Source organism: Macaca mulatta, chromosome 1, assembly GCF_049350105.2.
Source record: "Macaca mulatta isolate MMU2019108-1 chromosome 1, T2T-MMU8v2.0, whole genome shotgun sequence".
In the NCBI taxonomy this organism is placed as follows: domain Eukaryota; kingdom Metazoa; phylum Chordata; class Mammalia; order Primates; family Cercopithecidae; genus Macaca; species Macaca mulatta.
The window spans coordinates 71,680,234-71,701,443 of record NC_133406.1 but is presented as its reverse complement, the minus strand read 5'-3'; the positions used below and the strand labels follow the sequence as shown (position 1 = coordinate 71,701,443).

The 21,210-nt window shown below is 45.7% G+C and overlaps 2 protein-coding genes across 20 annotated transcripts in view; one reads left to right on the top strand and one right to left on the bottom strand.

Annotated features, from left to right (window-relative positions):
* PROX1 (prospero homeobox 1) overlaps positions 1-11,263 on the bottom strand; it is a 50,497-nt gene extending 39,234 nt beyond the window's left edge. For 2 of the 6 annotated variants that reach the window (XM_015116181.3, XM_077990124.1), the window contains exons 1-2: positions 9,901-11,263; positions 935-2,726 (exon numbers count right to left, since the gene is read on the bottom strand). In XM_015116181.3, coding sequence (XP_014971667.1) covers positions 935-2,659 — 1,725 coding nt within the window. In that variant the 5' untranslated portion in view covers positions 2,660-2,726; positions 9,901-11,263. 6 annotated transcript variants of the gene reach the window in all.
* Positions 10,117-21,210, top strand: part of LOC106993567 (uncharacterized) — a 29,345-nt gene continuing 18,251 nt past the window's right edge. Inside the window, exons 1-5 of one of the 14 annotated variants that reach the window (XR_013412106.1) lie at positions 10,117-10,376; positions 10,808-10,880; positions 11,664-11,729; positions 12,975-13,163; positions 14,402-15,435. Coding sequence is in view for 2 of the 14 variants with exons in the window: in XM_028853189.2 (XP_028709022.2) it covers positions 10,117-10,376; positions 10,808-10,880; positions 14,402-14,659 (591 nt within the window). In the remaining 12 variants the exon portion in view is untranslated. Of the gene's footprint in view, positions 10,377-10,514; positions 10,881-11,261; positions 13,164-13,977; positions 14,258-14,401; positions 15,436-21,210 lie in introns of those variants that run through there. The other 13 variants (XR_013412107.1, XR_013412108.1, XR_013412105.1 and 10 more) reach the window with 13 other exon arrangements.

Genomic DNA, 21,210 nt, shown 5'->3' with positions numbered 1-21,210 from the left:
TAATAAAAAATATATAACTGTTATCTCTACATAAAAGTCAGTTTCAGAATTTAAAAGAATCATAAAAAGAGCCATTTTTAAGTCGAATACAGCTGAGTTTTATATTTAATTGTGCTCTCTCGCTTTCCAAAATAATTTGCTTTGTGTATGTTGGGACAAAAGATTTCTGTGTATGGCTGAACAGAGGTTAATCATGCATAGAGGCAGCTGCACCAGACCCAAAGAACAGACCTTGGGTGAACGAGAGAGACAGACCAATGCTGTCTGAATAAATCAGTACCTGTATATTTCCTTTAAAAAAAAAAAAGTCTCACTTAAAGATGAAAGAGAGACTCTAAGTCCCCACCCACATCCAGTTTTCTTCCTCCTCAAGCTCCCACTTACAAAGCGCTCTTCCTAAGATTTCATCAGGACATCCTTAAACGAACAGAAGCCTTGCAGATGGTTTACACTGAGAATTCTTCTTATGGGATCTTAGGGATCTGAAAACTGACTTTTCTCCCTATTGTGTTATAAAACTTACCACCTTTAAAAAATATCTGAAAGAATTCAATCAGTATTTACAAAGAGATTGTTTTCCCATCTCTGAATCTACTTTTTTTTTTTTTTTTTTTTTTTTAAGAGAGGGATAAGAAGATAATACAGGAAGAACAGCAGAAAAAAAAACACTGCTGAGAAAGCACATATTAAATAGGAGCTCCTCGAGGCAGTGAACAACTTGTGGAAGCTGCAAAGATTGTTGGTTTAGTTTTAAGCTTTTCTGCAATCAGGAATGCCACACGCATGCTGATAAAAGCCTATTCCTTTGAATAATACGAAAGGTTGCCTTCTTAAGAAGATACTAATCTACATTACTCTAGATATTCTGTAAACCTAACCTTTTGGGAAACGTTTTTTGGCTTGTTTTTCTCACGAGGGGAAAATAAAAGGATATTGCACTTCCCGAATAAGGTGAGATTTCAGACATATCTTGAAGATCGCCGCACTCGGACTTTATGAGCGACAAGGAGAGCCCTTCGGCGGTGCTGGGCGGGTGTGCTGGTGAACAAGGGTGGTGGCTCAGGTGGTGAGATGACATCTTGGTCCTCAGACTCGTGGTATCCCTAGTTAAGTCTAAGGATTCAGGAGAGGCTCTGTCTTTTCCAGAGAAGGAGCCGGAGGGAGCACCTAATGGGCTCTGAAATGGATAGGCCATCAAGGGAAGGGGGAAGGGGTGGCGGAAGGTGGACGTGGTGAAGCCTGTGGTGGCAGAGAGAGGCGACTGGTGCAGGGGCTGGTGGTGGCCGCCAGCGGCAGGGCCGGAGGCAGACTGGTCAGAGGAGTTTTTGCGGACAACCAGGGGCAGTGCTTCTGTCTGGTCAGTGGAACTGGCCATCTGCACATTGCCAAAGGTGTCCAGGGGGTTCGGAATGATGACGTCGCCAAAGCACTGCAGGCGCTGGTTGGCGGTGTGGAAATTGTGGTTTTCCCCATTGACTGCAAATCTGGCCTGGGGGATCTGGAGAGGTGGGAAGACCTGAGGAACCTGGCGGGAGGGCTTGGCCGAAAAGACTTTGACCACAGTGTCCACAACTTGAGACATGGCAGTGTTCAGTTCCTGTTTCAAGGTCTCAGCCAAATGTTTGCCTTCCGGTTGTAAGGAGTTTGGCCCATGGTCTCTTTCTTTGTTGTTGCCTTCTCGCTTCGGTTTGTTTTCAGCCATTTCCTGCTCTCTGATCAGGGCTCGAGCTCGATCAATAAACTGTCCTGGGTCTAGCTCACACATCTCATTATCTGACCTTCCGACAGAGTCCTGGGCCCTGGCATCCAGGATCTCCGAGCGCATGCTGTCTTCAGACAGGTTACCATCTTCATCATTTTCCGAATCAGTGCTGTCGTAGATTTGGTAGAACTTTTCCTGCAGCTGGCGCAGCTGTTTCTGCATGTCCTCCAGCTGCTGTTTCAGCTGTCGGCGCTCCTCTCGCTTCTGTTCTTTTCGGGCTGAAACCAGCTGCTGGAAACTCTGTTGCTGCTGCTGGGGAAGCTTTTGCTTGCGTTTGTTTTCTCTGTAACTTTCTCGGGGACTCACAGACTGCGGGGCCATCTCTCTTTCATTTTCATTGCCCCTTAATGCCACACTGGGGGAATGGCTCATACCCCGAATTATATTCTCAACCCGGGCGCGCTTTGCTCTCAGGTGCTCATCACATAAGCGATCCATATCAAACTGGCTCATAGTAGGCCTGCCAAAAGGGGAAAGACACTCTGGGGGGCTGTCTCTTGAAGAGTTGCTGCATATATCCTCCTGATGTACTTCGGAGCCTGTACTAGAGAGACCGCTGGCTTGGAAACTGGGCTCCGTGCCACCATTTTTGTTCATGTTATTTTTCAACAGCTGGGAAATTATGGTTGCTCCTGGAAAAGGCATCATGGCATCTTCATACGAGTTCGCCCTCTTCAGCAGCTTGCGGAGTACATTTGACTTTTCCCCATCTGCATGCTGCACCACTGAATACTCAACATCCTGCTCAGAACCTTGGGGATTCATGGCACTAAAAAACGTTGCTCTTGCCTTAGCAAAAAATGCAGATGCTGTCCCTACCGTCCTTTTCACTCCAATGTCAACTCTTCTCCTCTTGGTTTGCCGGCTTAAGAGGGCTGTGCTGTCATGGTCAGGCATCACTGGACGGTTATTGTGCCATCTTCAAAAGCTCGTCAGCTGGGCACAGCTCAAGAATCCCGGGACCCTGGCCAACAGAACAAAAGGACTGATGAATCATTTTCTTTAAATTTCTCCAAATTTCCTGACCTCAATCCTGAATCAAATGCAAAATGCATAGGCTCTGGGATTTATGGCACATTACAATTATTGCAATTTATTATGCACTCTGCTTGAAATGAAACATTTTTAAATATTTCTGCTCCACTGGTTTAAGATGGATTAAGATTAAAAAAAAATAAAGCAAAAACTGCTTAAGCACCAGTAATATGATTCTCTTTCACAAATGCCTAAAATGATACTGTTTATCTTCAGAAGAAACAGTAGATTATAAGAACACAGCCTCTGACAACCAATTGATTAAATTTTGGGCATTGAGATTCGTATTATAAGGAAGATGAAAGTGCTCTATACTTAAGAAATACGGTTACATTTTGAGGCTGTGTGAAATTCACATGAAAAATTGCATTTCTGAATTACAATTATTGTGATTTCAATGCTATTAAAGGAAAAGGACTCTAAAATAAATGCAAATATTTAATAGACAGCTTTTATTCTTGAATTCTAAAATATTTTTGTCATACATAAAATGAGAAGGAGAACACCCTTATCAGCAGCATCTTTCAAACATAAATGGTCAGTTTAGCATTGAAATAAATGCACAATAGTCATTTTACAAGTCTGCTTATTTAGCTTAGCTATGCATTTTTTACTTGTAAAATCATACATGAAGCTGATATCTGTTGATATATCTTAATGTAACTATAAGAATATTTATACATTTTCATAATGTCCTTTTAATGACAAATTATTACAAAGTTAGATTCACTGCAAAACAAGGATGTTACCACATTTTAGAAATCAATATGAGGAATAATAAATTATTGACCTAGATAAAGATAAATACATCTTCAGGACTAGTTTCCTTCTGTTTAAATCTGTCAAAATAATATGTCAAATGCCCAAAGAAACTCTTTAACATACAAGATTTGTGAATCTTATTTCCTGTGCCAAATTAAAGGAAAAAAAAAAACACTGAAAGAAGATTTATAAAGAAGACAGAAAATAATGTCCCTCAAATGTATAAGAAAGAGTATATTTCTTTGTATATGAACTTCCATTGTTTCTTGGAAACACAATATAAAAAGAGAACATCCTTTTTGCATTTCATAAAAGGCACTTGACATATTGTGTAACTTATTAACTAGTGATGCTAATCCCAAATTTTGTAGACATATAAGATGTCACATCTTTTTGTTTATAAATAACATTTTATGAAGAAAATGAAAATATTTTTTTCACATTGGGTTTATCTAATATTAAACTTCACGTTTGCTTAACAGAGCACATCTTCACAATAACAGGGTCCATTGCCAAAGGCAGCGTGCAGAGTGTCTGGAACGGCTCCCATCTCTTTCGGTTCACCTGTAAAAACATCTACGTGCTCCCTAGGACTGCATCTGTGGCTAGCTTTAAAGAATGACTATCCATGCAAATAGGCATAATTTCAGCATGAAATAACCTGTAAAATTCAAGAAAATGCTCAATGCTTAGATGGCAACAATATGTATATTTTTTTAAGCGACAGTGATTTCATCATGCAATCTTTGCTCCTGGTTTCTATAGAAAGACAAAACATTTTAAAAGAGCCTGCTTTAGGGCATCATGAAAGCAAAATGATACCCCTCTCTCTCTCTCTCTCTCTCTCTCTCTATATATATATATATATATATATTTTTTTTTTTTTTTTTTTTGGTATGCTTGAGCATGAAATACTTTTTGCATGCTTCAGGATAAAATTTCCTGAACTTAGAATGGAGATGGAGTTCTCAATAACTTCAACATTGGGTTCAAAATTGAATTCAGAATGACTGAGACCCTTTCAAACACTAATAATAAAATTGGTTTCAGGAATACAAAAATGCAGTGACAAATACTACACAAACACATTAGATCTGATAAATTAGGTTAGCTGTCAGATGACAGAAAGAACAAGGAGAGGCTGAGACAAGAAAAAGGATGAATCATTTCAAAGCTCTGTTAATCACAGAAACACTTACATGGGGGGCGGTTACAAGGGAGACTTTTTTTGTGTGTGTCTATCAGCTTCCCCAAAATAGAGCTTATTGCCCTTATTTTAAAATTTTACATCTTTTCTATTTGCATGCAAATCCTTTTCTCTTGACTATCACCTGCAAAGCACATGGATCTCCAGTCAACACATTGAACAAACTTTTTGCAGTATTTTTTCTCTCCCTGTTCACCTTAACACCCAAACTAGACTTTCTGCCTGCCATCCTTGCTATGGGAAGAGCACCTCTGCCACAGAGGCTTGGAAAGGACATACTGGTGTCGCTGATGAGCACAAGGTCATCCCCAGGCATCCTTCCTCTTCCAACTGCCATTTACCTCTGCGTCAACTGCACTTCCTCTCATCTAGCCTAGGTATCAACAGCTGCATCCCTGCCCCATGCTGGAGCCAAGAGGAGGGCTGTGCTTTTCCTAAGGTGGAAAGAAATGCTTGCGGAGTCTGTTAAGAACAAGATATAACTCCCTTGATATTCACCAAACTAAACTAATTTGTAATTCTATTTCAGTCAACATTTTTAGATTAAACAATGATTTGTATCTGTCTTGGGCTAGAAGAAGTTAAATACTTTTAGGTCTTGTTGTAAAATGTCCAGCTGAAACATAACAAATAGGACAAAACAAGTGGGAAAAATAAGATAAATTATATAATCCAGGACAAGGCATTATATTAATAGGCACAAATAAATATATCTCTCCATATAGTTTAGACCTAAATTTAGAAATAAAAGTATAGTGGTAGCATACACTGGAGCTATAACCCATGGAGGCTATAGGCATGATTAAATAATAACAACCGGTTGATACAACACTTCATTACTGTCACATTTCATAAACAAGATATCTACATAAATATATTTACCACATAAGAAAATGTGCCATTGCATTACCATAATATAAATTAAATCTCTTAAAAACATTTTCCAAGAGCTTCCATGATATTCCAGTTCAGAATTTAAAGGAAGCCATGGAATGACTTTATCACTGATATTTTTTAAACTCCTTTATCTCTCAAGGTATGTATTAAGCCATCATGTTTCAACTGCAATTATTATTGATGCATATTATATTTGAATTTTAACATTAATTTTCAGTTTCACTAGGCAATATGAAGCTTTTGATCAGCACTGGTGGATGTCCAAATCAGCAAGGATGCAGAAAAATACTGATGAGAATTTGAACCCAAATGTATTATTGATCGGATACACTTACTCTATTCCTGTAAACCCCTCTTTAATTAATGTGAAAGTCTATATAGAGTTTTTCATCATTAAATATTTTGTTGCATCACTTGGCATATAACCTACACAAATGCTTTAGTAATTCTTACACAATGAATATCTTAACATAGCAGATTCCTCCCAGAAAAAGATATTATAAGAATAAACATCCAGGTATAATCAAAACAGGTTTTAGCTCCTCCAAAATAGTCTTCTTTAATATCTGAATTATCTGACATTCTCTTTAACATGGAAAATTCTAAGGAAACTGATGACTTAAGGTTAGGAGGAAAGAATTTTCAGTAAAGAATTTCAAAGGAACACTGCAATGTGAAGTATAAAGTGATTAAGTGCTCTACTTTAATAAAGAAGTTATTTCGGGGAGGAGGATTCAACTTTTACTGCATCTATCTGGAGTCCAGATTCTGGACAAAGAAGTGTTTCATTATGGTAATTATCCAGATAGTTCAGACAAATCTTTTATGAGACAGGGAGAGTGTAAGGTTGGCATGGTTTCCTGCTTGGATTATTTAGATGATCTGTCTTTGTTGATAAAATTATTTGAAGAAATTGTGCAAGCCTACACTTGACTTCTTTTAGAAAATCATCTTTGGATGGGCCTCTACTCTACTTGGGTCAACCTGGTTATGAAATTTCAAACAGAATATCATTAGCGAAGAATATTTCAAATCCATCTGGAAATTAGTGACTCAAAGGGAAAAATCAGATGATCTGATTTAAGTAGCCCCTGAATCATTAAATTGTCCCCTTGACTACATTCAAGAATTTGTTTCTGCTAATTAGCAACTTTTTCTTCAGAGATATTGGATATATTTCTGCTCCCTATCAGGTTAAGAAAACCTTTGATGTTTATTTTGAAGAACTCACTTGACATAAGTTAATATCTAAATTAACTAAGATTGCATTATCAGGTTTTTAAATTTCCTGTCATAATGGACTTCTCAAATCATTTAAGATTTCATTTAAGATTCTCCCATCCTATCAAAAATCCCACACATTTTTCACCTGCAAAACAAACACAGAACATTTTCTGAGACATGCTTAAAATATTAAGTTCTACTTGTTTAAAAAGTAACAACTTATCAAATTGGTAAATAAGAGAGTGTGTGAAATAATCTTAAGAAAATACACTTTTTTTTTTTTGCAGAAAATTGAACTCTATAAATGTCATTTGAGAATGCACAGGCAATAAGTTTGAGAAATTCCTTATGTATATGTCCTTTCCAAGTTATACACATACTTAATTAAAATCCTATAATGATACATCATGCACAATCCATTTTCATATTATAACATCAGTCACATTTTATAATTTCTTTTGCTTCTGAAACCTAAAACTTCCTTATATTAACACTGCAAATTCAAGACAATCCCTATAATGATGTAAGACATTCATGAAAAGAGGCCTGTTTGAGTTTTAAACAAATAAAGAGGAAGTCTGGCAACTTATAGAATAAGCCAGCTTAGGTTTTAAGATAGCATGTGCTGCTTATAGAGGAATGATGCTAGGAAATGAATAAAGTGAGAACAAAGATGCATGGTATGTATGCATGACTTTTTTTTCCCACAAGGTGGTGATTAAACTAAACAGAATTCTGCATAATGGACACATAAAATATCAATAAGTGCCAAGCACAGATAACCCCTATTAAAAATAAAGCAAATGAACATAGCCATAGATGACATTTTAATTACCAAAGAACTTCAAAAGCATCCAAGGAAAGTATTGGGTGTGTGTGTGTTGGGGTGGGGGGACGTTAATGTTGAAGTCTACAGAATAAATGACACATTACAATCTCATTTTCATGGAAACAATAACCACCCAAACACAAAACCAATGACCAAAAACCATTCGCCATCTAACCTATTCCTGTGCAACTCAGTCTACAGAAGTAGCCTGTTTAAAGATAATTCTAAAAGATCAAGTTTTAAGAAGCCAGATATATAGTGCTTACATTGAATTCCCAACAACTTTCTGCACACATCAAGACAGAGTCCTTAACTTCATCTATTTTACTATTATATATACATGTCCATGTTGTAACCCATGGACAAGTTAACATGAATACTCTCATTTTCCTCCTTCAACACACACACACAAAAATCCATTTCATTTTGGATATACTCAGAAGTTCTTGCAAGAAATTCCCTATAGAACTGACTTCTCACATCTTGCATCAGAACAGAAAAGCACAGTTACCTTCTCATGTACTTGATATTTTCTTTCTCCATCAAATTCATATCTAGGACATTTGGCACATGTCTGGGACAATGACAGGCTCTTTCTACTTTATGAGATTATTTAACATATGACTTGAAAGAGTTTATGTACATACCTATTCTTTCTGGGCAAGGAGAAAGCATACTTAAAAAGATAAGCTTTAACAACAGTAACACTTTCAAACTGACTTTGGAATTCTTGGCAGTTACACACCACTCATTGCTATCCAAAGCATACACCACACACACACACACACACACACACACACACACACACACACACACAGAGAGACACACATACAAACAGACACACACACACATACACACATGACAGTTCTCTCTCTCTGCCAAGCACAGACTTGGGAGATAGGCATAAACTGGAAGGAAGCAAAGGAAAAGTCAGTCTCCCTCCACCTGCTGCCTAAAGTGGGGGTGCTTTGGGCTGACTGGCAGACAGAAGCCTGGGACACAGCCTCAGCAGTAGTCTGCCAATATCCTTAAGAAAAATAAACAAACACATACCAACTTGCCCCCAGCCCCCACCCCAAGAACTCACATGGCAGGGCTCAAAACAACAACAGCCCAATTCCCATTAGCCCAGACAATCCTATTAACCAGGACAACCATAAATTCATAAACCTCTCCAACCCTCGAGTAAGCATTGTGGTCTGGAGCTGTACAGACACACATAGACACAGAGGAAATTTGCACCTGTCTTTCTTGACACAACACACCTGTCAGGCCCTGCCCATGCGCACTCTGCTAATAGATTTCTGCCTACCTAGTTTAGGAAAGGAAATGAGTTCTTTCTTTCTTTCTTTTTTTTTCTTTTTAAATAAGGGAGGGCATGAGTGGAAAAGAGAACAGGAGAAGGGACTCTTCTAGCCTTGACTTTGCGAGGAGGCCACCCTGTGCTTGCTCTGTTTTTATAAGCTCAAGGAGACAGCACAGACCTTCTCGGAAAAATAAAAACAAGCAGGTGAGTTTCCAGCCTTCCCCCAGGCAGAGTAGCCTTCTGGGTTGCCAAGAACAGCAGTTTCACACTCCAACCTGCCTCCTTGGGCTATTTAAGACTAAGCACCACCCCTACTTCCAGTTCTGCTCTCTGTCTGCCTGGAGGGCTCTCAATTTCCCAAGAAGCTGGGAAGGGGCCAGAGACCTGGGAGTCTGTGGAAAGCTACTTACTCCTCCTTTACCATCCCCACCCCCCATCACTCCACCAACCTTCGGCTTTAGCAGGAGTAACGGGCTGGCACACCAGAAGAACCAACAACTTGCTAAACTGGACTTTGGGTGATGTCTCCCCCCGCCCCCTGCGTCCCCCTCCTGGTCTGCTCAGGCAAGATAGCAGCTCTTCCCCCCTCTTCCCGCCCTCCTCACTAGTCTTCCCAGTAACAATTACTCTCACCTCTCCTGTCCTCCCTCCCCAGTCCTCCTAACTGGGGCAAAACGGTAGGTACCACCCAGATGAGACCAGACCGAAGCTGCCCAACACCATAGTCTGCCAGCGATGGCTGGGAGATTCATCGCCTCCCATTTCTGCTGCCCAAGAACCCCTTACCCCTACCCGGACCGCGATCCTCCGGTCCTCCTCGTGCGGGTGCCCCAATCTCACCGCCACGCGAACCCCCGAGTCTCCCGGTGCCGCCTTACCCTACTCAACTTGACCCAGCCCTGGGTCCAGGAGCTCGGGAGAGGGGCGTCGCGCGCGTTTCCCGGGACCCATCACCGCACCGCTCCAAGCCCGATTTCCACAATTCGGCTTCGACAGCTTTTTGAGAGGAAAGTAACAGAGCGCCCCCCAACCTCCCTCTCTCCTCCTCCCAGCTCCCGGTCCTCTGCTGGGGTTAAAAAGGAGAAGTGAAAGGTATGCAAATGACAAGCAAATTGGAAGAGCCGGGAAGAAAGGCAGCTATAATAAACAAGACAAAGAGAAAGGACGAGGGGACCGGCCCCGGAGTTTTAGCCGGGGGAGATCAGAAGAATGGGGTTTGGCGAAAAGCGGGGATCTGCACGAACAAAAAAGCGACCCGGTCCCCCTCGCGGTCCTCTCTCCTGAGAAGAGAGAGCAGGAGAAAGAAGGAAAGGGAGCAAACGCCTCCTCACACCCCAGAAACAGTACACAAAAGGTGACAAGATCAGCGACAAGTCCAGCAACATCAGCCTCCCCCCCATCGCCACCACCACCCCCAGTCACCAGCAGGAAAGAGAAAGAAATAAAAGCCAAGCGGATCACTTACTCTCAGGAACTGGGAGGAGCGGAGCGCTGAGTTCACGGAGGCTCCCGCTTAGAAACTGTTTAGAGGCTATTTTATTATGATTCATTTAAATAACACCATTTTCTCCTGGGGGGGAAAATGTTTACACGGGTCTGAGTAATGGGAGGCTCTTTTCTTTCCTTCTCATTCAAGAACAAGCCAGTGCAAGTGATTCTGGAAAAGGGGAGGGACTCACGAGGGGAAGAAGAGGATACTTACGCGGTGCAGGGAGCAGTGGGACCGAGCCTCTCTCTCTCTCTATCCCTCTCTCTCTCTCTCTCTCTCTTTTTTTCCCCCGGCAGAGAGAGGAAAACACGCGCGCGCACACACGGTGATATCTTGCGGGTGATGAATATGATAATTGGACAAGAGACGGTGAGTCTGTGCGACAGCGATCGAGCGAGCGGGGCGAGTGGGAGAGGGAGAGGGGAGAGAGAGGCGGGCAGGGAGGGGAGACGAGAGAAGAGGAGCAGGGGAGAGGCGAGGAGAGGGAAGAAGAGGAGAAGAAAAGAAGAGGAGCGAAGGGAAGAGGAGAGAGCAGGAGAGGAGGAGAGAGAAGAGCGTAGGAGAGGAGAGAGCAGCAGAGGAGGAGAGAGGAGAAGGGTAAAGAAGAGAAGAGGAGCGAAGCGGAGAGGGAGCAGGCGGACCCGGCGAGAGCTCTTTTGCGCCGCTCTGCTTTCTCCGGCTGCAATGGTGTATTATTTCAGAGCGCTCCCTCAGCTGAGGGCTCCGCTCCACAACAAGATTTACTTTAAGACACAGCTGAAGGAAACAGGAAGACTGCACGTCACAGTCTATCTGACGTACCCGGCCCCAGCACCCAATCGCGAGGCGCCTTCGGATTCAAGGGGGGATAGCAAGGCAAGAGAACTTGGGAGAAAAAAAATATAAAAGGGGTGGGGGTGAGGGGCTGGGAAGAGAGGAGGGGAGAGGGGCCCTGAGCTCCCCCTCCCCGGCCTCCATCTCCGGCCCCCACCCCCACCCCCGCCCTGCCACTGCTTCGGGACGACTGGATCGCCGCGCCTGGGCCGGAGCGAGCCATCTGCGGGCTCTATGCAAAGCGGGAGACGGCGCGAGCGGCGCCCGGCTCACACTCGCTCTTCCAGGACGCAGGTCCTTTTTTTTTTTTCTTTTTCTTTTTCTTTTTTCATTTCCCAGATACAGCTGATCGAGTTCGCCGAGTGGTCGAGCGAGTGAGCGCTCCTCCGACTTGGGTGGAGGAAGGCACGGAAAAGTATACGGGAGAAAAAGTGGGGGTTTTAGGGGTGGGGGTGGCATAGGAGGAGGGAGTGGGGGGGAGATCTGCAAATCATTCCACTTCTTAAACGATCATAGGTAGTGTCAAGGATACGTGTCACCCTTGGTTCCTTTTAAAGGGGAGGTGGACAATAAAATACAGGTAGGTTTGGTATTAAAATAATAGGTGCCAGAGGTTTCACATCGGGTCCGCTGCATCTGTTATTAGACGAAGATCAACATTGGCTGAGTCCCAGTTAAGCTCCAGTCCAAATTATTAGGAAGAGAAATATTTACCCTTGGTTACCTCTGACATTATTTGGATTGTAGGTAAAGCAGCCTTTAAAAATATGTATGTTGCAAACATCTGGCGAATACCCTTCACTAATTCACTCACCCCACAAAGACCAAAGAAAGCTGTTCAATACAGGATTTACACAGTTTTGACGCCTGGGCAACAAACTTTAAAGTTTATTAGGCAAGAAATTTCAAACGCTTTAATCTCGGGCTCTAACATAAAGCCCTAGGAAATTTACTTCGGTTTGACATTTCTTGCTTGAAAAATAACCAGCAAAATTTATTTAGATAATGTGGCTCTTAAAGATCTCCTTAGGCTTTGCAAGTTACAAATGCAAGCGAGCCTCCGGCCGCAGCTAGAACGTCCCTTTCACCGGCCACAGTAAACGGCTTTTAATAAAGCAGCCGCGTTTATGACCTAAAGATCCTATAAAAGCTGGGACTTGCAAGAGCTGCGAAGCAGAAACATTCATACACAGTCTATTAGACACTCATTTTTGTAGGTACCAGGAGGACAAGTAGTTTTCGTGTGTCCCTCAAATTTAATTAGATCAAAGGTTGAATCATGCTGTGTCGTGACAACAGGGTATTTATGAGGTGTGTTACAAGTACACTGGCCAAACACTACCAATGTCTTCTGCGACACACACACACACACACACACACACACACACACACACACTCCTTTCTAGGAAATTTAAAATTTCAGCCTCAAATTCACCAAACCGTAAAGAGGATATTAAGCCCTCCCTTGGAATAAGAATAGCGATGTCAGTATATCCGAGTCTATCCCGGCAGGAAACTTTTGGCACGAATTTCAAACAGTGAAAAGAAGAGAAAAAAAAAATCAGGTCGGTCAGGTTAGGTGTCCGCGATAAGAAAAGAGATTGCGGGAGCATCCCCAGCCGCCTTCTTTCCCCTTTTGCCGCCCCACAGACTCCCCCCATGCGTCTATCAGGGAAACAACACAGAGGAGCGCATACACACCACTCACACCTCCAACTATTGACTGTTGTATCAAGTGTTCTAACCGGGATGTGACAGTTTAGTCTGGGAGCAGAAATAACCAACATGCCCATTAGACACAGGATGGAATAATGCTTCTATTGGTTGGGTCCCTTCGAGGTAAGCGGGTGTATTGAGCGGGGAAATTTGGGGTCTGAAAATGGATCAAAGCTACTTCCTTTCTTATTTTTCGTCCTACTGGTTTTCTTTAAGAATCTTGGTTTGTACATATAAGCTAGCGCCAGCCCACAAATAAACTGGTAGGAGTAAGGGCTATATACCTTTCCACACCTTAAAACCATCTGCTCAGTTTGACATTTAAAAGGGCGGAGAGCAGAGGAGGAGGAGGGGGGAGTAGGGGGAAGAAAGGAGGCAGGGACAGAGAAAAAGATTCAAACGCAGAAGAAATGGCTTGTACTTTAGCCCACAAGTTTGTGTCAATTGCACATAGCGCTTGAATGCACGTTTTGCACATACCACGCCCGGGAACTGGCGGCGGGAAAAGTTCCCTGAGAACCCCAGTAAGTCCTGTGTCACGCCGTGGGGAAAGGCAGGCCTGAGTCGAAGTCGGGGTAACCCGCTTGGCGAACAAGGAAGCTTTCCCACCCCCAGCCTCGGCGGCGGAGGCTCCCGGCTGGTGACGCTCTGCCGCGGCGGTTCGCAGCCCGCATTAGGGCGCAGGAGCGGCGAGTTGAAATAGGAGCGCGCGCGACTCTAGGCGAGGGAGATCGGTTCGCAGCCCAGCTCCGTGAGCTGCCTCCGCGCAGCCCTGTCCCCTGTCCTGTCCTCTACTTTCGGGGAGGCGTACAGGCCACACTCCTAACAACCTCTCTTGCTAGAGCTGCGGCACTCTCCTGGGTCTCGGGCTGCCCTGGAGCAAGACTTGAGGCCCGAGCCCCCTATCTCGGGCAACTCCCGCTTTGTTTTCTGATAGGGGAGAAGCCTGGAGACGAGAAGTCGCCTAGATATTGGCTCCATCTCTGAAACCAGCTGCCAAGCCTAGGCTTAAGACAACTCCTCCCTTCGCCCCATTTCCAACACAACCCCAGTAACTTAAAAGTTAACGCAAGTTCTGACCGGTCTTGTAACAAACCCTATCCGTGCAGGTTGCATTTACTTGTTTATCTGAAGGGTGATCTGTGTGTTCTTAGACAAACTCGCAGTTATCACTCGTGCATCTGGTTCTGTGTTGAATACACTTCGCCTTGACATTTCCTCGGTGTATGCTCACGCCTCCTATTCTTTCTTAAAGCCGTTAGGTGGGGGCAGGAGGGAAGACAGTGTGTATAAGTAATTTAAAACCTTACAAACAGCGGTTATCAGATCCTAAACAAACCAATTCTGGGAATTTCAACCAGATTCAGTTGAGAGGCAAACGTGGACGTGGATTTTGGAGAAGGATGCCTAAGGACTTCCCGGTCACCCACCCACCCACCACCACCACCAGCACCACCACCACTATCCGAACCCTGAAGAAGGGAAGAGAGGAAAACCAACCCCAGGGTGCAGGCCTGCCTGCTGCAAGCTTTCCAGAGGCAAAACTGACTGACGGCCTCTCTCTCACTCTCATCTCCTGCGCCCAGTGTGACGCCAAGCCCAACCTGGATTTGTTCTGAATGGGGGGGAAGTGAAATACCACAAGATCAGTAGCAAGTAGCAGCTGCAGCGTTTTCTCTCCTGGGAACCCCACTGCTTAGAAGCCTCCCGAGTGATGTTTGTTTAACCAACAGCTTTCAAAGTAAACAGAAGCCAATCACTCCAAAGAAGTTGAAATATAACCCTTACAAGAATTTGGTTCCAGGGGTGCTGGCAGAAGGAAAGTAAATTTTTAAAATGAGAAAGAACCCACTCCCAAATAAAGAGTCTGCCACATTGCTTTAAGGAGTGCAGAATTGTCATGAAAATATAAATTCATCGAAAGGGCTCATTACAATAAGTTGGCCTCGAAGAAAATCACTCTTCGCCCACAAAGACACACCCGCGGGGATGAGGGGGTTGTCAGTGATTGAAGGGACACACTACTACTTGATTTTATGAAAGTGGGCGAAAACAATCAAAGGGAAGTACATTCCCTGCCCTGGAGTAGAAAAGTGTAGGCTGGGAGCTCTTCGCCGCCAACCCTGGCTTTGCCTCAGGCACCGAACTTTCCAATACCAAGATATTAACAGATGGTGGTGAGCACATGGAGGGCTGCTACTTACATAATCCAGCCACTCCGCCCGGCTGCCCAGAGCCCGGCGAGGAACCCGCCAGGCCGCTCGCGCGCCTTCCGAGGGGTGCTCCCTGACATAACTCGCCTTTCTCCAACCCCACCCAGCTTTTGAGGGTTAGCATTTGGAGTGGCCGTAATTGGAAAAAACCAAAACCAAAACAAAAACACCCAAAACATTGATTTGGCTGTGCTTTGTCTTCTTCAGTCCATAGTAGTGAAGAAGCTGGAGACCCAAAGGCCGAGAGAAACGGAGGGGATGCCTTCGGGGAGAAAGGGGTGCTCTCCCCACGTATCTGGGGGTGCCCGCGAGTGGAATTCACACAATTTACAACACTCGTGCCCACCATCTTTGGTTCGAATCAGCATATCTTTTGCTGTCGCTTAAGTACAAAGGCAGCCTCGGGCCGCAGCCCAAGGGGAGTGGGGTGGGGTGAGAGTGTGAGTGTGAAGGGGACGCCTTTGCACGCGGGGGCGCAGTGGGCAAAGTTACGCAAAGCCTCTGGGCACCGCTACACTTCCGAGCTGTGGCAGGGTTTTAAGCGCTCGATTCCGCTCGCGGGGAGTCCCTTTCGGATGTGTGTCCGCCTGCTGCCTTCACACCCTCAGCCGCCTCCCAAGAGGCCCTGTCCCTCCTGGTGTGTCTGTGTACCTCCTCCAGTGTGCCAGGGCACGTGTGATTCCCGAGCCTCCTCCCTGACTGCGACTCTGGGCCGCCGAAACCTGCGAAGAATACGCCTGCGTGTGTTGGAAAAGTTTCGGGTTGGGCGGGAAGGTTGGGAATCTCCTCTCCAGGCACTCGGCGGGAGCGGGGCTTCCTCGCCCGCGGCTTCCTCCCTGTGCCTTCCTCCCTTCCCGACCCGCCCTTCCTAGCCTCAGCCCCGCGCTAGGTGTCGCGGCCTCTCCGACCTGAGAGAGAGAGCGCGAGATGCTGTGGCTGCCGCGGCGCCGCGCTCCGCAGAGGGCGCGCCCCTCCTGCCTGCGCGGCCAAGTGGGGCTCCAGGCCGCCCTGCCAGTCCCTCCTCGCCCCGGGCCCGCGGCACTTGCCTCTTCCCGGGCCACCGCAGGGGCTGCAGCCTTGCTCCGCTAGCCTGGGCTCAGTGCACGCCCGGGACGCAGAGGGCAACCACCTGCTCCCGGCGCGCCGCAGAGCGGGGGAACGTCGTGGCGGCTTGGGGATGTCGGCCGCCGCCAGGCCTGAGCTGCCCCCGCGACCTCCCCTCCCCCGCCTCCCGCCTGTTGCTGCGGGGACAGCCGGTGGACGCACTCGACCTGGGAGAGGGGACTCCCTCTCGGGACCGCGGGAGGGGCGTGCACGTTTGAAGGGATGGAAATCTCCCTTTCTGCCCACCCCCTTTCTTTTGTCAATTACTCTAAGGATGTTTGGCCGTTACTCCCAGCTTCCCTCTCTTTGGTTTTTCACGTCAAGGGTGTGAATTCGGGGGTGCTCCATTTTCAGGGGTTTTGGTGATAGGACTGAAGTTTTCCACATTGTCCATCTTACCAGAAGCTGTTATTCAGGGTGAGGAGTGGGCTAGAAATAAATAGGTGTAGGCCTGACCCAGCGGAAAGAGAAAGACGCTCCCAGTTTGGATGCATTTGGAGAGAGAGAAACTGGCAAGTTGCATTTTGTTTAAATTAGAGCAAGATGAAGTTGAAAGCCAGATTTCTATAATTTTTCTGGTAATATTTCTTTTATGAAGTATCTAAGTGTCTGTTTGTCATCATTTTGAGATCAAAAGGAAAATCCATATGCTGTATAGTTTTTCGAAATTGCTATTTAAATATGTTTTAAATGTTTTGTCCAACGTGGAGTAGGCTGCTTGGAGGCAAGGCTGGTGACAGGAACAGCGGGATGGTTTACTGTGGAGTGGTGCTTCCAAAGACCTGGTGAATCATTGGAATCACCGAAGGAGCTTTTTTTTTTTTTAATGTAAAGATTTCTGGGCCCACCCCACCGAGGTAATCAGAAGAAGGACCTGGGAATCTGGGGGTCACCCTGTGTCTTTAATTACTGCTCAGCTGGTTTGTTACTGACTCTGTGACCTTGATTGTGTTACTTAATCTGTTTGAGCCTCAGGTTTTATCTGTGAAGTGGGGATAATATCCAAATCATAGATTTATTGACAAACTTCTACATGACTAAACTTGTTCAGCACATGACTAGTGCTCAATACTTGGAAGGTATATTGCCCACAAATGTGTGATCTGTACACTCAAGCTGACTGACATGTATTCTTATAAGGACCTGTCCCTACCCCCAACGTTTTGGTGAAGCAACTGGACTGTCATGGGATATGTATGTGTATGCACATTTTAGCTCATGCATAGTTGTCACCTTTATATGATTTCCCCTCCTCCGCCTTTTAGGCCATAAAATAAATTAGAATTGGCACATTTGGAAGCTAGGCCCTGTGCTCTTGGACCTAGAACTGTCCATCAGGCCTACTGGCAAAGTGGGGCATTTACCAATCTGAAGTCTGCTTCCTCCTCCACCCCACCCCCGCCTTTTTTGGCTCTTTCACCTTCCTTGCTTTATAGATGGCAAACATTTCCTAAAGAAACCGCTGGTCAGACCAATGAAGCCACAGGACAAAAAGTTATCTTAGAAAGGGAACAACAAGAAGGAAAAAAAGTCAGCATTCCTAGGTAAAACAAAAGCAAATGTAGATCATATGTTATGTGTTTTTACATGTTTGACTCAACAACCTCCCCCAAATCCGTGTAAAGTAAAATACAACCTTTCGTAAAGTTATGTTCAAACCAATGAATACAAGCATATCCCAAGGTGATTAGGGGAGATCCCAGCCCAGGACAGCTGTGAGAAGGGAAAGGAAGCTAGGCAGGAAGGTGCCATGCCTGGCTGTGACTGCAGCAGTGGGGGGAAGAAAGCCAAGGAAATGGAACGGGCTGAAGCAGCAGACAACAGATCAAGAGGGTTGACAGTTTTTCAACTGCGGAGGCCTGTGAGCAGCTTATTAAACATCCCGAGAAAGGTGTTTTGCTGGTAACCTCAAAAGGCTTGAGATAAAGTAATCGTAGATTCCTGGGGGCGGGAGGGGGGGTAAGGAAGGGATTGCCAGCGTGGGGCAGCGGTGGGCCCAGCCCCTAGTGAATGGACCCCAGGGGTCAGGGCGGGGGCACTGCACTCTCTGAATCTGGGGAAGAGGAAGCATCACCCCTAGATGCTTGTCCTGCTGTCTGTGGTCTTTGGGCAAGTGTGGAAGGTTCCTGCTCTCTGGCTACTCTCTCTGTACCTAGGTGGGAAAAGTCGGTGACTCTAGGGGACAAAAACAAAGGGCGCCCCCTAAAAACTAGAGAGAAACATATTTGGGGTCAAGCTGTACAAAAATGGATGGCAACTTCTGGCTTCTCCTCCCCAAGCACCCTCCTGGTGGAAAGAGCTCTATTCCCTCCACTTGCAAGTGGGCAGGGGGCAAAGGCTGAGTGGCAAAGGGTGTTGGTGGGTGAGTTGGGGGAGAACGGGATGGGGAGTGTGTCTGCAGAGTGTGAATGGGCGGGACAGGGGTAGTGTGTAGCTGTGTGTGTGGGGGGGGGGCAAGGGAGTGGAGTTAGGGGGAGAGAGTGTGGGTGGGGTCTGCCGGGGGAACTTGGAACTGGGGGGCGCGGGGGAGGTGGGTAGAGGGATGTTGGGTGGGCGAAGAGTGCCATTTTCCCCGGAGGAGGCCCGGGAAACAGGCGGGGCGGGAGGCGTGTGGAAGCCTTGTTTGAGGGGCGGAGGGGTAGGCCGGAGAAAAGGCGAGGCGGGAGGCTAAATCTGGCAGCTGCTCCAGCCCGGGCGAAGGCCGACGCGTCTGGGCTTCCTCTCGCCTAGACTTTTGAAGCGGCTGACTCGCTAATCCCGGGTTGGCGGAAGAACTTGGACCCGCAGCCTCGGGGGCCCTGCGTCCCGGACTCTCTCCCGGGGGACGCTATGGGTGGCGAAGCGGGTCTGCCTTGACTCTCAGTGCGGGTCCCCGGCGCCCTCTCAGCCCACTGGGGGTGCGGGCTGCTCCTCGGTGTGTGCCCCCCTGCAGCGCCTCGACAGCGCCTCTCACGCCAGCTTCCTTCTTCCTCCCAGCTCCATCTTCCTTCGTCCCCTCTCTAGGCCCTGCTGCTCCTTTCACTCCTCTGGGTCCCTGTCCCCTGCCCCACCGTCCTTTTCCCACCACTATCAGGCGAGTTCATCCCCTTCTCTCTCCATTGCTAATCTGACGGCGGTGCTGCGGAGAGCGGGAGGGGGTGCTTAACCCAAAGTGGACTCAAAGAAAATGGAATAATTCAATTCATCAGATAATTACTGTTTGCAAGACACTGCTAAGCATGGCAGTTGGTGACCCTTTGAGGGAGCAGAGTGGACCGAAGGATTCTGGTTCTGACCCAGTATGGGCAGTTATGATCGGTGTTTGATTTAGGCAGATCTCTGAAACCTCAATTAGAAACTCTAGTCTAGCAGGATCTGGATGAGGGGCAAAAGTGTCAACACCTTCTTCTGTCCTATTCCAAAGTGATCTTTCCGTGGGAATGCGGCAAGGAGGCAGCAGGCGTAGTGAAAATGGGCGGCGATAGATACTCCCAGCACTTCCTGAGCACTGCTGTGCCTCAGGACTGGGACAGGTGCTTTACACCCCACAATTCCCGTTTCTTGATTCCAAAATGTAGTAGATTATAAAATACACCATTTAAAGATGGCCTTTAGGAGAAAAGGAAAACACGAGGATCTTAAATGCACAATGGATTGTGAGACACTGATTTCAGGAGCATAAAATATGAGAAAAAGTTAATCTTAGAAGTGAGGAAATAAAGTATAGTATATGTAATTCTCCCCACAGCCCAGAGACGAATTATCCCTGTGTTTGAATGAGGGAACTGAGACTGGGGAAGGCTTCACCACTTGCTCAAGGCCGCAAGGCCAGTAAGTGGCACAGCCAGAACTGGAATCCAGGTCTGCCTGTAGTCTGAGCTAGAGCAATTTCACTTAGGGCACGTAGCTTCTGCAGGGATTGGGCTGTGTCAGCCCTTTTCCAGAACACTGTTTTTGTCTTGGCCCTTTTACCATCAACACCTTCCCCCACCCCCAAGCTATGGCTATTGGGGGGAAAGATAGGAAATAGTTAAATTACATTTTTCACATTCAAAATAAAGTATGTAAAGGGTAAAAACCATGCATGCCAGGTTTTGCTGTGCAACACAGGAAGTTGATGAATTCAAGGATCCCTGTATTGCTGAAAATAGAATTGTAAAAAATAAAAGGGGTGGGGGGAGAAAGTGAACGAAACTAATCCTATTAAACGTGGTAGCATGTTTTTGTGGCACGCAGGGAGAGATTAAGCACAGGAAAGGGGATAAGTACTGCTTCAGTTTCACTAAACTAATGTGACAACTTGTCATTGGAGATCTTTACAGCTTGTTAGTAGATGACTAGCTGATTCAGAAGTGTTTTCTATCATTCCCTTTGTGTCCCCATGAGTTTTTTAAAATTTTCTTTCTTTTTCTGTTTCTTTCTTACTCATGCTGCTCTATTTTGCTTTATAATCCTCAGTGTCTCCCTCAAGTCAAAACATTTAGCTGGCTCTAATCAAGATTTGGTTTTGAAAATGCCCCTTGACCTGGGATTGCCCAGAGAAGCCCTTGTTCTTCATCCTCAGCCCTGGGACGGTCCTGTGGCTTGAGAAACTGAGCTTCTGGGAGAAAAGCTTCCATTTTGGACTTCACTCTTCTGCAGTCCTTCTCCTTTGCCCTTCCTCCTTTTCTTTATTTTTTGTTCTATCCTTTTATTCTTTTCTTTTTACTTTTAATTTCTATTCCTCTAGTCTCTTCTCCCCTTTCTTTTTTTTCTCTCCAAATTTCCTCTTCTCACTTACTTTCCTTCCATCTTCTCTTCCTTAGAATTCCTTTCTCTTCTTTCATTCATTCCAATAACTGTTTTCCCTTTTCTTCAGATAAGACAGTTACATT